This window comes from Gracilinanus agilis, chromosome 1 (assembly GCF_016433145.1).
Source record: "Gracilinanus agilis isolate LMUSP501 chromosome 1, AgileGrace, whole genome shotgun sequence".
Taxonomy (NCBI): domain Eukaryota; kingdom Metazoa; phylum Chordata; class Mammalia; order Didelphimorphia; family Didelphidae; genus Gracilinanus; species Gracilinanus agilis.
In genome coordinates this window covers 123805648-123821896 of record NC_058130.1, presented here as the reverse complement: position 1 = coordinate 123821896, position 16249 = coordinate 123805648, and the positions used below count along the sequence as shown (strand labels likewise).

Genomic DNA, 16249 nt, shown 5'->3' with positions numbered 1-16249 from the left:
GAATATTCATCACAGTGAATGAATCAACACACACACACAAACACACACACACACACACACACACACACTGTATGTGTGTGTGTGTGTGTGTGTGTGTGTGTGTATGTTAGCAGCTATATTCAAGGATCTTTTAATCTGGTTTTGAAAGTAAGGCATAACCTTTCCCCTTTTGACTTTTTCCCTGGGCTCCTCATCTTCCAAACTATATTATCATACTATGGAATTTTCTTCAGTTGCTGGGGTTTTCTCACTCTTGAACATTCAACCACACCTATGAGGGTAGAGCCTATTTCTTTTTGTTTTCATTTTTTTCTCTAGAACTTTTCACAGAGCCTTGTGCCACCTATGCTATTAAATGTTTGTTTCCTTCCTTTTTATTTGGATCTCAAAATACTAAATTGTTGTTCTTAATACAGTCCCTACATAGCTGTCAGAAAAAACTTTGGAGTTTTGGTGGCAATTTTATTCAGTTAAGTCAGCTTTTCTGCTCTTTCACAAAAAATTGATCCAGTCAATTATGTTTCATTTTGTTGTTGACCTCATCCTATTTGAGGAAATTGAAGATTCAAATAAAATGCTTTTCCATTAATATTTATTCATTAATTCATTAGTATTAGATACTGTAGAAGTTGACGTCATTTGCCGCTGCGGCCCCCCCCCCCCCCAATGATCCCATAAGCCAACAAAATTATAGTATAGAATACCACATTTTGGGAAGGGATTTAATTAAGGTCATTTTTTAGAAACTTAGAGTGTATCTTACAGTCTTTGAAATTGCTCAGTGGGAAAAAAAAAAGGAAAAACAAAGTAGAAAAATTCAGTGATTTATTTTTTCCCTTCATTTCCTCCAAGACATTTGAAACTTGGGCTGGGATTTTCTGTTTTTCTGCTGTTTTTCATAGCAGATAATGGGGTACTATATCCAGCCAAAAAACATCAATGGAATATAACCCCAAGCAGCAAAATCATTGTTACTGGCAGAAGAAAATTGTACTTTATGAGAGTCTATTTCTTTTTACATCTGCTAGGTTAGATGAGCATGTATTGCCATCAAGTAGGCCCTTCTACAAATTTCCTTAGTGGTTTCCTTCTGAAAATTCTACTTGAACTTAATAAGCAAAATTTATTGAAAGAGAAAATATTAAGTGTTTCAATAAATTTGCTTCAAGGACTTAAACCAAATTTATTTTGCAGGTCAATCTCTTCATTCTTCATATTCACTAAATCCCATTTGTAATGGTATTAAAGTAGTTTAAAATAGTTTTTAAATTTGTTTTTTCACTTTAGTATTATTAATTTTTCTACTTTTTTTGGAAATCTAAGTTAGTGACTTAATTTTAATTTTTCTTCCAATTCTTTAGCATTAGGGAAATAATGACAGTACAAAACTATGATAAACATATTATAAGCACATTTTAAAATTAATTTTTTAAAAATTTTGTAACTTTATAGTTTATACACATGACAAATTAATAAAATTTTAATTTTAAAATATCTTAATTTTTTTGAAAAAAGATAAAATTTAGAAAGTAATAGTTACTTTTATACCTCATAATTTACTTTCTGTTTGCATATATTTTGCCTTTTGAATTTATATTAGCAATTTTTCTAATGAGATAGTAATTTTATTTTTGAAATAATAATTTTTGCATATAACTGGGTTGTTAACTTTTTTTTTTTTAAACCCTTGTACTTTGGTGTATTGTCTCATAGGTGGAAGATTGGTAAGGGTGGGCAATGGGGGTCAAGTGACTTGCCCAGGGTCACACAGCTGGGAAGTGGCTGAGGCCGGGTTTGAACCTAGGACCTCCTGTCTCTAGGCCTGACTCTCACTCCACTGAGCTACCCAGCTGCCCCCCTTGTTAACTTTTTTTGGTAATTGACAACTTTCTACATAATGAAATAATTATTGAGGATATTATGTTGGGCAATTTTATAAATACTCATTTTGTTAAAGCTGAGGATGAATAGTAGAACATTTCTATGGAATAATATCACTTCCTTCACAAATATTTATTTTTAGTTCTTTTGAGTTATCAGAAATGAGAATCCATAATCCTAATTAATCACGTCTATTTTTCAAGTCAAATGGCCTATGCAAGCAAACAATAAGCTTTTTTCTTCATTTATTCTTTACCAAGATATTGGCTTTTATAATTGCTGTCTTAAAAATGAACATATTTTTCCTTACTGTACTCTGATTCTGACAATATCTCTGATGTTCAGAGGTTCTTCTCATTGTTTTATATCTTTGATAATATTTTCTGATCATTTCTGCTCTATGTTTATGTCATGCCACAAGACTCCATTGCACATGATATGATAGTAAAGAGTAATGTTTCCATTTAGTGACTTGTTCTTTCCAGCATGGAATGCATTATTTATTCCATTAAAAGTGCCACAGTTGGGGCAGCTGGGTAGCTCAGTGGATTGAGAGCCAGGCCTAGAGACGGGAGGTCCTAAGTTCAAATCCGGCCTCAGACACTTCCCAGCTGTGTGACCCTGGGCAAGTCACTTGACCCCCATTGCCTACCCTTACCACTCTTCCACCTATAAGTCAATACACAGAAGTTAAGGGTTAAAAAAACCAAAACCAAAACCAAAAACAAACAAACAAAAAAAAAAGTGCCACAGTTAATCTTTGTCTTTGGGTGTGTGTGTGCTATGTTGGCAATTGTAATTGTTAAATTAAGTTTCAGTTTGTTTTAATAAAAATATTTTTACATTTTTTTCTAGGTGGATAGAGATCTTTTGCAAGGTAGATTTAGGTATGAAAAATAACCATCCCTTTACATACCAATAATTTAACACTGGGAATGGTGATTAAAAGCTCAGTAGTTTTATTCATGTTATTGATGTAATAGAAAGATGTCACAGCAGGGCAGCTAATTGGCCCAGTGGAGTGAAGGCCTGGCTAAGAGATGGGAGGTCCTGGGTTCAAATCTGGCCTCAGACATTTCCTAGCTGTGTGACCCTGGGCAAGTCACTTGACCCCCATTGCCTTGCCCTTACCACTCTTCGGCCTTAGAACCAATACACAGTATTTATTCTCAGACGAAAGGTAAGAGTTTGAAAAGAAAAAGAAAGATGTTGTAGGTCTATTCAGTTGAAAAAAAATCTCTGTTTATGTATTAGAGCATGAATTCATGTGTGTGTTTCTAACAATCATGAGGTTATAAATTAAGATCTTTAAGAAAGACTAAATATTATTCTCAAAATTAGAAAGTTTTGAGAATTGTAATGCTGAATCCCTAAGGTACTTACTTAATATAAAAAAAATCCAAACAACTATTATTATAGAATGTGTTTTGTGTAACCCTGATTTTGAATATTTTTGACAGCACATTATGAGGGAAAACACAGGGAAAGAATACAATAGTACTGGGTTTAAATTCTAGGCCTGCTACTTAGTCTTGGGCAAGTCAGTTACTCTCAGGACTTCAGTTTCCTCAGATGAAAAGTAAAGAGATTGAATTAGATCATTTCCAAGGTATCTTTTATTTCGAATCCTGTATAAGCAGGTAGTGATGCATCTATAATGTTGATAGTTTTGTAGTAATAATAATAACCAGCATTTTAATAGCATTTTAAGTTTTGTAAACCACTTTATGAATCTTATTTCATCTTATTCTCACAACTCTAAGATGCAATCACTAATTGATTGATTGATAATAGCAACAACTCTGCACTTATTATCCCCATGTTACAGATGTTGAAACTGAGGCCAATAGATGTGAAGAGATTTGACTAGAGTAACACATATAATACATGTCTGAAGCTGGATGTGAACTCAGGTCTTTAGAAAGAAATATGAAACATTTTGTGAGGAATCTCAATTAGGAAAGAATAAAAGCGTGTATAGAAACAGGCAGCAAGATTTTTCATTGAGAATGAGTGCTAGCTGTTCCAATGATTGGGAGAATTAAAGTGGAAGGGGCAGTAATTACAGACCCACAATGAAAATGTATCAACTTGTTTCATAATTTTGTTAAATCTGAAAGTTTTTACTTTTAATTCTTATATTTATTCTACTCCATTTGCTACAAGTCTTATAACTATTTGTTTATTGACATATCTTTCGATCACTTTCAGGATTTTTCTTCTAACCTCCCGTTTTCAAGGACTTATAATTAGAGTAGAAATATTTGGAACCAAATGGTATAATAGGTCTATAATCTAAGACGCCTGTTCTCCCCCAACCCCCAATGATTCCAGGCCACTTATTATTATTATTATTATTATTATTATTATTATTACTATTACTATTATTATTATTATTAATTATTTGTTTCTCAGAGGAGTATTATATGTATGTGTGTATACACATACATGCTTTTAAAAGTGGCATCCCTTAAGTGACCATTAATAAGTAATATTGAAAATACTAATGCATTGTCTGTATTTTTTTAAATTNAACTTGTTTCATAATTTTGTTAAATCTGAAAGTTTTTACTTTTAATTCTTATATTTATTCTACTCCATTTGCTACAAGTCTTATAACTATTTGTTTATTGACATATCTTTCGATCACTTTCAGGATTTTTCTTCTAACCTCCCGTTTTCAAGGACTTATAATTAGAGTAGAAATATTTGGAACCAAATGGTATAATAGGTCTATAATCTAAGACGCCTGTTCTCCCCCAACCCCCAATGATTCCAGGCCACTTATTATTATTATTATTATTATTATTATTATTATTACTATTACTATTATTATTATTATTAATTATTTGTTTCTCAGAGGAGTATTATATGTATGTGTGTATACACATACATGCTTTTAAAAGTGGCATCCCTTAAGTGACCATTAATAAGTAATATTGAAAATACTAATGCATTGTCTGTATTTTTTTAAATTACCCAGTTGTTCACCCGTTCTGAGAAATAATATTGTTCAACCCATCTAGTAACATAGCATGTATGCTAGTTTTGTTTTTTTAAACACTTAAGATTTTTTAGAGATAGGTGCCAGAAAACTCAAGCCTAAAAGTTTTTATGAATACCACTTTAACCTGTTACTGATACTGTGTCTCATGCCACTGAGCTGCTCACTTTGCTTTTATAAAGGGAATGTTTTCCATGTGGAGCACCACTTGCCATCAGTACTTCAAGTTAATGTTCTTTCTTAACTTGTAACTTGAAGTAGCTGCTTCCTATGTCTTTATCTGCAGAATAATTTCAGTGTTTTCTGAAGAGTGCTTTACTAGGCCTTTATCATTAAGAATTTGACTTAAAGTGGGGAAAGTGTCACAAAATTCTATTTGCATACAAACGAGTTCCATTTTCCTCTTGTAGCTGGCAAGCTCCATGTTGTGGTTATAGTCTAGTCAAAGGATTGAGATAGAAAAAAGACGTTTTTTAGTGTCGAATTGTATTTTTTGCTTAAGGTTCATGACTTGAATGGGAAGAAAATAATTCTACTATAATAATTTCATGTATTCACTTGAATTTTCTTTAGCCATCTATTGGTTAACATGCCATGTGAAACTGCTTTCAAAATTCAAATTGATTGATTTTTTTCCCCACCATTCTGTACCCCTATGCTGTCTTCATATTATGGTGGTTAATTTTGATAAAGTTGAAAGAGGGATTTTGTAAAAGGGTATTTAACAAAGTTTTTGGCTATAAGCTATCTAGATGGTACCATGGATAGAGTGATAGACCTTGAGTCATGAAGACCTGAGATCAGTAATGGCCATAACACTTACTAGCTGGATTTGTGACACTGAGCAAGATACAACCTCATTCTGACAATTTCCTCAACTGTATGATGAGATTATCTTTTTCACAGAAACATTAACATCAAATGAAATTCTATATTTAAAATTACTTTCGTACCATTCTTATCATCATTTCTTAATAAATATTTGTTTTCCTCCTTTCTTTCCTTAACTCTCTTTTTCCCTCTCTCCTTCTCTTCCTCCTGTTCTCTCTATCCCTCCTTCCTTCCTCCTTCCATCCCTCCCTCTCTCCAAAGAGAAATACTAGAAAGGAGAAGAACTCAGAATCACAATCCTCACCTCATTATTAAAAAATCTCTTCCAAAAATGTACTCTGATATTATAGACTCTGCTGCTCAAACAACATATTGCAGGTGCTAGCCAACTGGCAAGGGTTCCAATACTAGTGCAGTGATAGTTTGTATATCTATTAGCCAGTTACCGTCTTCTTAGTTATTTCCTGAGTGGCTCATCATCACAAAATTATACGAAAGGATAAAGAATATTTTGTGAATAGATATTCAGAAAGAATATATACTCTATATGCATATTTGTGTATGTTATTTATACACTAAGGAGGAGTTTTAATGTGATTTGATGGCAGGAATACTTATAGTGATGAAAGCAAATCCTTGGATTATTGGTAGATATAATGAAGTTTGTTTTTGGTTTTTATTTCATTTCACTTTCTCCTAATTCTGTAATGAACGAGAGCATTCAGAGTGATTACCTAACTTTTAATATAAGGATGATAATATCCAAGAAAAAAAAATTCTAGAGAATTACAGTATTGCCATTTATTCAGTATCCACACATTATATACTTAAAATAATAATTGTCCCTTTGTGTACCTTCTTCATAGAAGTAGTATTAGAACTAATATTTAGAAAAGAAACACTTCACAAACTGTAAAATAGTGTGGTATATTTTCATTCCACTTTTTTTTGGGTTAATTGTATTATGTAGTAAAATAATTGTTTTGGAGAGTATAGTCTTTTTTTTTTTTTTTTTTTTTTTGGTTGTTGTTGTTGGGAGGGGAAGCTTGGCTAAAAAAATTAGGAAAATAATGAAATATGCAGGTTCAATGCTCCACAAGAGAAAAATCACATCTTTCTTTCCCCTTTTAGACATCTGAAGATAGGAGAATTGAAAATCTGGGCAAAGTTCAAAACAAGTAATGAATGAGAGAAGGCCTGACTGAATAGAAATCAAATGAGAGAAGTAAGACATTCCTATAGGAAGAAAAGAGAAAAGTATTTATTTAGATTTAGAAAGGTTAAGGTGATGGGAGTGATGGGATACTAGAACAAAGGAGAAATTTAACCAGGGAAAATTTTGTTTCCTTAATGTTTTGAATCAATGGATTTATAAAATTGGAAAATCAGAAAAATGATGTAAGTCATGATTTGAGAAGGAACAAGGCCAAAGTTAAGGTCAATAGTTAATGGTAAATTTCAAGAGAGCTATTTTTTTTTAGGTTAAAATTGTTCCATGAAATTATAGAATTAGAAGGCTGTGAAGTACAACTCAATGTTAACAATCATCTATATAATATCCTAATAAGTTGCTGTACCTTCTGGAGGAAATTTCAAAATGCTGCTGATTATATTTAACTCAGTAGGCCTTTTCTGGTATGTAGCAATATTTAAAGTGTTTTCATTATCCATACCCCCTGCTGTCCATTTCAATGAAGAGATTGAAGCTCTGTCTCAGAGAGACATTTCCTTTCTTCCCTATCTGAAAACATCTCTGTCTGTCTGTTTGTCACACACACACACACACACACACACACACACACACACACACACACACACACACACACATCTCTTGGAAATCCCCTGTGCTACTCTTCTTTCTCCACTCCCAAACTTGTCATATGCATTGTTCAGTTCATTTTTGAAGCTTTCTTACTTTCTTTTTTTCTCTCAATGCAATCTACTTTGTAGCATAAATTTCACACTATTCTTAGTCCCTAGAACTTGCTCCTTCTTCACATCTGTCTCTTAGAATCCCTTAAAGCTCAGCTCATGTAGCTCTTCTTACAGGTAGCTTTCTTCCATATTTTCCCAGCCCCCTGCTATTGGCTTTTTCCCTTCTTCTCAAATAATCATGTATGTATCTCTCACGCTACATTTTATATTCTCCTAAAAAGACCCCAACCTTCTTAATTACAGGAAATATTTCTGCTGAGCTTTCATAAATGTAACTTCTAGCTGTAGTACTTTGATTATACTAGGTATTTAGTAAATGTTTATAGGTTTGGATTAAATCAGTGAATCTGTCTATTCCTGAAGCTTCATTTAGCTCTTTTGTGAGTGATTTCTATATCTGTATATCTAGGTCATAGCTCTCCCTTAGTTATTGTCCTTTCCAGATGCCTTTTGGATATTACAACTTGGATGTTTCAATGGAACTTCAAATTCAGTGTGTCAAAACTCTACCTTAACAATTTCCCCTCCAAAAACTTAGTCTTCTTAACTTAATTGTTTCTGTTATGATACAACCATGTCACCATAATCTCAGTAGTTACCTTTACCTCTTACTTCTCCATGTTCCATTTGATTTTTTGTTATTTTTTCTACTTCCATGACATCTCTATGTATGTGTTTCTTAATACTTTCATTTGAATCCTTATTGCTTTTCTTTAGCTATTATAATGGCCTCTATTACTCTCCATGTATTTTGTTTCTTCCCTTCTCCAATCAATTTTTCACTCTCCTCCTAAAATAATCTTCCTACAACAGAGGTTTGACCATGCCAGAGCTACTAAGAAAACTTTAGCTTGGTCTTTTTATTGCCTATGCAATGAAGTATATAGACTTTGTTAAACTAAGAAACCAAGACATAATTATGTTTTCTCTTGTACCTAAAAAGGTAGTCTACAACCTACCTGTCTACTCTTATTTTAGAGTGTTCTGCTTAACATGATCAATATTCTAGAACTGCTTGCCGGATCTCATTTTATAATTTCAAGAAACATTTTGTAAGGCCCTTGTCTTTTAATGTAGGTGTTGCTTTAAATCATGTCTAGGGTTGCCTTTGATAATAAAATTTAATCTACACATATACACACATACAGAAACTTAAATATATAAAACCAAATCAATAAATACACATAAAAGTTAAATATGTGCTTTTGATTACTCTTTATGAATATCCTTTAAAATTTATATTGAAACACTAGACTCTCAATGCACTGCTTTTTAGACTCTACCCTTTTATAACCCCATTTTAATTGAATTGCAAAAAAGTTTCTTTGTTAGTAGATCATATATATTTCATTGAAGTTTTAATGTTTGACCATGAGTTAAACATTTTATTTTTGCAAATATTTTTTACTTAATCAACACCTTTTTTGAATCTTTAGGTTCCTAATATGTAGAGGATTCCTTCATATTGGTAGCATTTTCATATAATTGACTTTTTTAAGATAGCTTTCAATTATAAGGTAAAACTTATTCTTATTCTCTACTTCATAATTCATAAACAAGGACTTTCTTTTTCCTTTGGGTTCATTAGAAACTTTTTGTTTCTTTCTATCTTCCTTCAAATTTTTTTCTGTTGATGAAGTGACTGTTGCTTCATAATTTATTAAATCATCTTAGTCAATAGTAAAGATGATAAATAGAGAGGGATTTTCAAGAATATCTTTCTATTAGTTGCTGAAGACATTACATACATTTTACAACATCCCTGTTTCTTATTGGTTTATGAATCTTTTGCTTGGCATTTTACAACACCTAACAGCAGGAAACAATAGTGCTGAGTATTTTTTCTTGGTTCTTTACCTGTATTGTGCATCTTGATCCTCTACTTACTCTCTGGTTCATGAAAATAAATACCATTCCTTTGGTAAATCTTTTTTCAAGAACCTTACTCTTCTGCACATAGCAGAGCTTTACTTTGTGTTTCTTCCATCTACTTTTCCAGTCTCCTTATAGCTGTTTACCTTTCTATCTGTTCTATGGAATAGGGCAGTGATGGACAACTACAGCCTATGGGCCAGATGTGGCCCACTGAAGTGTTCTATCTGGCTGCATGACATAATTCCTAATATGATGAATACAATGAGTAGGATACAGTACAATGAATCTTCAAAAGAGTTGCCTTAGAAACAGACTGACATGAGCACTTCCTTTCATTCGAACCCCCTCTTTAAAAAGTTTGCCCATCACTGGTATAGTGGATAGAACTCTGTCCTCTGGTGTTCCTCTAATATGACTCTTCCTTTCAGCCTGGGCAATCTCACTTACTAGTCCTTATACATAGAATGCCCTCCTTCTTGACCAATGTCTCTTGGATATCAGGATTCTTTCAAGCATTAACTAAAACCCCACCTTTCACCAGAAGCCTTTGGTCTTCTTAATGGAACTACCTTCTTGGGGAGATTACCTCTCATTTCTCATGTATGATTCTCTTAGGCTCATGGTGTTTTTTTTGTTTTTTTTTTTTTTGTTTTTTTGGTTTTTTTTTTTTTTTTTATTTTTTTTTTTGCATGTTGCCTCCTCCATTAGATTTCTCAGAGCTCTTTAATAGTGACAACTGGTTTATGCTGTTATTTGTATCCTTAGCACTTTACCCAGTTTCTGACCCCTAGTAGGCACATATTAAATGTGTGTTGACTTGATTTGGTAAATTTTTCTTTTCCTGTCTTCGAGTGTCACAGATATTATGCTTTTTATTCTCATCACACTGTGTCTATATAGTTTTTTTGTTCTACAAATTTAACAACAGTTTCTTTTGGATTACTAGATATATGCATTTTGGTATTAATTCTAAGCTAACATTGACAAAAGGCATCCCAGAGTCTTCCTGTAAAAACAAGTTCACTAAACACTTGAGTATAGATTTAAAGTTTTGATAATAGAATAATGAATATGATAAGTAATATATATAAATGGTAGAAAGATACTAAATTTCTCTCTCTTACCCTATTGGTATGTGATTTAAAAGAGAGACTTCAGGAAGCATTAAACTTATCAATATGGCATTGCTATGTCATGTTATTCACAGATCTTCTTACTTCTGTAGGTCAAGATATAATTTTGTTTTCTCTAGTTTGCAACAACCCAATATTTTTAGGTATTTCTTTTCTTTAAGAATTGCCTGAGGTTCCATCAGTTGAGGAGGAAGTTCAAGAAACTGAATCCTGGGCCAAGCCTCTTGTCTACCTTTGGCAGACCAAAGCACCAAATTTTGTGGCTGAACAAGAGTACAATGCAGCTGTTGCCAAAATGGAACCATACTGTGCTATTTGCACTCTCCTGATGCCCTACTATAAGGTAAGAAAGATTTTAGGAACCCAAGTAGATAATGACTAAAGTCTCTTTTCCCTTTTTTTAAAATCAAAGCCTTTTGGTAATAGTGTGAGATCTTTTAATTATTATATAAACAAGGTGAAGCAAGTATGTAATACACTGATAGATAAAAGTACTGTTTTTGTCCTTTTCTATGTCAGTATTTTCTTATTTTTTTAAATAAATTTAACAAAACTATCAGTTCTTATATAATTACCCCCAGCTTTTAAAAAAGTAATATTCTCATTTGGAAATATGGAGGTGAAATTTATCTATGTGAAACTTGAAAAGCTTAAAATAGGATAATTTTATGATAGGTATTGTTTTGGGTAAAAGAAGGATGATGGGAGAAGGAAGTGAAAGGAAGAGAAGGAAGCTGGGCCCTGATATGTTAATTAACCTCAGCCCTTTACAGGTGGGCTTCAGAGCAGAACAAAATCAGGCTAGACTCCAGGGGTATTTAACTGGGTTTATTTTAGGGTTTAGGAAAAGAAAGGTTTGGGAAAGCCAGGGAAAACCAGCTCTCCAGCAGCTTGCTAGGACCAAAGCTCTTGGGGGCAAAGGGCTCTCTGGAGGAAAAAGGCTCTTTGGAGAAAAAGGTGCCTAAAAACCTGTGCCTCTTCTCTTCTTTTATACTTCCTCAGACACCTCCCACAAAGGAAGTGGGATGTGTCTGAGGAAGCTGAGGTAGAGAGTCTTGGGGGATGTAGTCTCCCAGGGCTTAGAGCCATTTTAAAATACACAGTATTTAAAAAATTTCAAATTATATGTGTTAACTTTGAACCCTTAATTTTAGTATTATTTTATCATCTCCAAATAATTGAAGCTATGGATATGCTGTGTCCTCAGTAAATACTTCTTGATTCATTTAGCATTGATTTAACATCTCAGGTGATGCAATTTGGAGCATTATAAGTTAAACAGACATAGTCTCTGCCTTGTAGGAGTTCAACTTCTAAAAGAATAAAGAAGAGTGATTTTTGTAGGTAAATGGTGATATTTGTAGATAAAATATGAGGACCATTTCAGATAACCTTCTTTTTTAGACTTGCATGCTGATAAATTGATTCTGTGTAGACCTTTTTAGAATGTAACAAATGTCATGTTACTTCTAAACTTTTTTTAAAAAGGGATAATTTTGCTCACACCTTTGGATTTTGTACATGTTATGATTAGAAAAGCTTTATTTCTCTTCATTTTGCCACTGACTGTATGCTGAGTGTTGGCAAAATCATCTACCCATTGTCCTATACTAATTAGTTTTTCTCTTTCTGGAGTTTAAAATAAAATTTTCCCCCCTTTGATTTGTCACCACTTGGAAAAAGCTTGGAAATAATAGATAAAATCCTTGGGTGGATGAGAAAAATAAGAGATCCAAGTGAAATCAGAAGTAATTTTTGGGAAATAAGCTTTTTCACATTTTGTCTTTTTTGTCTCATATTCTTTTCCCACACTTACCCTAGAGATCAAGCTAGGAAACAAGCATTTGTTAAATGCTTGCTATGTATCAGGCATCGTTTATTCATTTCTTTATTTAAATTTTTTATTTTGAATATTTTCCTATAGTTACATGTTTCATGTTCTTTCCCTCTCCCCCAAATCCCCTTAATCCCCTTAATCCCCCTTAGCCAATGCACAATTCCACTGGGTTTTGCATGCATCATTGATTAAGGGCTAATTTCATATTATTGATAGTTGGACTAGAGTTATCTTTTAGTGGCTACATCTCCAATAACTTCCCCATCCGCCCATGAGTTCAAGCATTTGTTTTTCTTCTGTGTTTCTCCTCCCACAGTTCACTCAGCCTTGCTCTGGATTCTTGCATTGCTGCTAGTAGAGCAGTCCTTTATGTTTCATTGTACCACCCTGTATCAGTCTCTGTGTACAATGTTCTCCTGATTCTGCTCCTTTCACTCTGCATCGCTTCCTAGTGATTCCAGTTCACATGGAATTCCTCCAGTTCTTTATTCCTTAGAGCACAATAATATTCCATTACCAACAGATACCACAATTTGTTTAGCCATTCCCCTATTGAAGGACATTCTCTCATTTTTTAATTTTTTGCCACCACAAAGAGTGCAGCTATAAATAATTTTGTATAAGTCTTTTTCCTTATTATCTCTTTGGGGTATAAACCAAGCAGTGCTATGGACCAGGCATTGTTTTAAATCACTTTATAAATTTTATTTCTTTTGCTCCTATATTCAACTCCTAATAATATAGAATATACCTTAAAAAGTCCAATATTGTAGTCAGTGTACCATAGCTATGCTCTCCTAACTTTATAAAAAAGACATAGAGTCTTTTTATATCTCTTCTTTCAGGATAACTTTTGTCAACATAATTTTACATCTTTCATTTTTGATTCTTTTCATTGCTATTCTTCTTCCCAGATACTTTTTTGTAGTCACTATATTTGAAGTTCCAAGGCCAGAGCTAGTGAACCTTTTAGAAACTGTGTGTTAACCCTCCCTCCCTCCTGGTACTAGGTATGCCTCACACATGCCACACACATAGTCCTGAGTGAGAAAGAACTTCTGTTGGGCTGCTGGATGGAGGGGCAAGTGAAATGAAGAATGTCCTCAGTGAATGTAGAGGGGGAGGGCAGTGATCCATGTGCTCTGCTCCCCTCTAGCTTTGCTCGACTGTGAGCTACTCACCTTACTCCTTTGTACTTTCTTTGGGCTGCTGGGCAGAGAGGTAGGGCATATGAAAAATATCATCAGGTACAATAGGGGGGAAGGGGAACAGCTCTGCTGTAGTCCCTCTGCCTTTCTAGTAATGAACTCTGGGGTTGTAGGGAGGGTAGCTGTTTGCCCCCAGAGAATGCTCTGCATACCATTTTTGGCACCTGTGCCATAGATTCACCTTCACTGTCCTAGGATGTCCAAGATTTACAATTTCCTAGACTAGGAGATGTATTGAAGGAAGTTGTTGCTAGCTTTCAATGTAATATAAACATCATATTTTTCAGCCAGACAACAGTAATGAAGACTATTTTTGTAAATGGGAATCTAAATCCAACGAAGTGACTTCTGCCTTGGAAAAGACTAAACCACTCATTCCAGAGATGTGTTTTATTTATAGTGAAGAAAACACAGAACATTCTCCATCTAATGCCTTCATTGAAGAGGATGGAACTAGTCTTCTGATTTCCTGTGCAAAGTGTTGTGTACAGGTCCATGCAAGTAAATAAATGGATTATTTAATAATTTATAGTCTTTTCAATCTGTAGTTTTTTCTTCTTCTTTTTTAATAAATCTGATCTATTCAGAATGGCAATTATTCTTTTTCAATATCCATTTATCTATTTTCTTTGGCCAATTTTTTAAGGAGAAATGATTTTTTGCTTATTTTTAGAGCTAATTATCTTTCTCCATTAAATTACAGAAAGAATCTTTCTCTGCTCCTCCAAGTCCTAGAAGATATGATGGATTTGTACTTAGCTCAAATAGTCAGAATTGGCTATCAGTTTTGACTAAAATAATTTAAAATTCTTTTTATAATTTGAAAAATTAGTGAATTGTGTTTTCATAGAATACAGAACCAGAGTTCTAAGACTATGAAATATCAGTTATCAATATCCAATACAGTCTTTTTATAGATAAACAAAGTTAGTCTTTGAGAGGTTAGAAGACACAGATTGTAAGTGGTGATGCTCAAGCAATCCTTTTTTTCCAGTGTAAAATATAAAATGCTGATCAGCAATGTTGAATTGATATCATTTATGCACTCTGTATCCATGATCTGATAGGTGAAAGTTTGGATAGTATACATCTTAAAATTAGAATTAACGTTAAACCTTATTTTTAAATTAAATTTTAATTTAATCCCTTTATGTTCTCTTGCATAGTAAAGCATAGACAACTACATATTCTCAAATCAGTCTTGGGCCACTGATCTTTGAGCTAAGATTTCTTTTAAGTCAGTCATTCAAATCATTGTGCAGCAGTAGCCATTAAAATTTCAGCCATAAAAGATGAGAATGAAATGGCTTTCTGAAACCACTTGGTCATTTTCATTTGTCAATGTTATATATTTTAACTAATGAAGAGATTTATGTGGTCTTTCTGACCACTCCAAATTCATAGTTTTGTTGTATAAAAGATTTTAGAGATTTAAATGAACTAATACTTCAATATCCTGATTTTTATAAACAGGTTGCTATGGTGTTCCTTCTCAAGATATCCGAGATGGATGGCTGTGTTCTCGCTGTAAGAGAAGTGCATGGATGGCAGTACGTAGCTTACCTCTATCTCTGCTTTTACTTTTTTGTGATGTATGTTCCAAATAGACATTTCCTTTTAACATTTTCAACTCTAGTTCATACTTCAGTTGCCACCATATTAACTGCAGTCTTTCAGATGTCCTTGATTTCCTAAGTGTGGGCAGGTACAGATTGCAAAAACATTTGCTTCAATAAATGGTATCGTGATTTTTTGTGGGTAAAAGAAATGTCATCATTTGTTAGTTATCCACCTCTATGTCTCCAGCCTTAAGTAACAGTACAGACCTATATTTGAAACTCTTTTAGCTTGGTGTGTTAGGCCTTTACTGCCTTGGTTTAATGGCCATTCTTAAAGGGTAGTCATTGTTTGTACAAACTATCAGTTAAAGAATTATATATAAAATCTTGTGTTGAGTTCTTCAAAACTCTTCATAATATTCTTTTTTCCCCTCTTGTAATGTGTGATCCAGTGACACTGACTTTCTTAATTTTCTTTGCACAAGAAAACTCATTTACTGTCTACTGGCATTTCACTGGCTTTCCTCCTTAGCAGAATGCTTCTTCTTACCATTTCATGGATTTGTCTAAGCCCCAACTAACGTTACAACATTTTTAAGAAGCCTTCATTGTCCTTCTTAACGCTAATATGTCTTTCTTCTACTGATTATCTCTTAATTTATCTTGTACATATTTTGTTTATACCTAATTGTTTCCATGTTGTCTCCTTCATTAAACTCTTGAGCTCCTTGAGATCAGGGACTAATTTTCTTTTTATTTTCTTTTTTCACTGTTTGTATTCCTAGTATTTGGAACTGTGTCTGGTACATTTTTTATGCAGTTGTTCAGTCTGTTTCCTGGATTCTGCATTTTCTCCATATATTTTTCTCGGTAGAGATGCTAGAGTGATTGGTCATTTTCTTTTCTAATGGATTATGACAACCAAGATTAAAATGACTTCCTTGAGATCACACTGCCTGTAACTACCTGAGGCTGGATTTGAACCT

The 16249-nt window shown here is 33.4% G+C and overlaps 1 protein-coding gene across 1 annotated transcript in view; it reads left to right on the top strand.

Moving 5' to 3' along the window:
* The window catches only part of KDM4C (lysine demethylase 4C), a 352306-nt gene that overhangs the window by 168726 nt on the left and 167331 nt on the right, over positions 1-16249 (top strand). The window contains exons 11-13 of the mRNA XM_044677228.1: positions 10821-11002; positions 13992-14205; positions 15178-15254. Of these exons, the coding sequence (XP_044533163.1) occupies positions 10821-11002; positions 13992-14205; positions 15178-15254 (473 nt within the window). The remainder of the gene's footprint in view (positions 1-10820; positions 11003-13991; positions 14206-15177; positions 15255-16249) is intronic.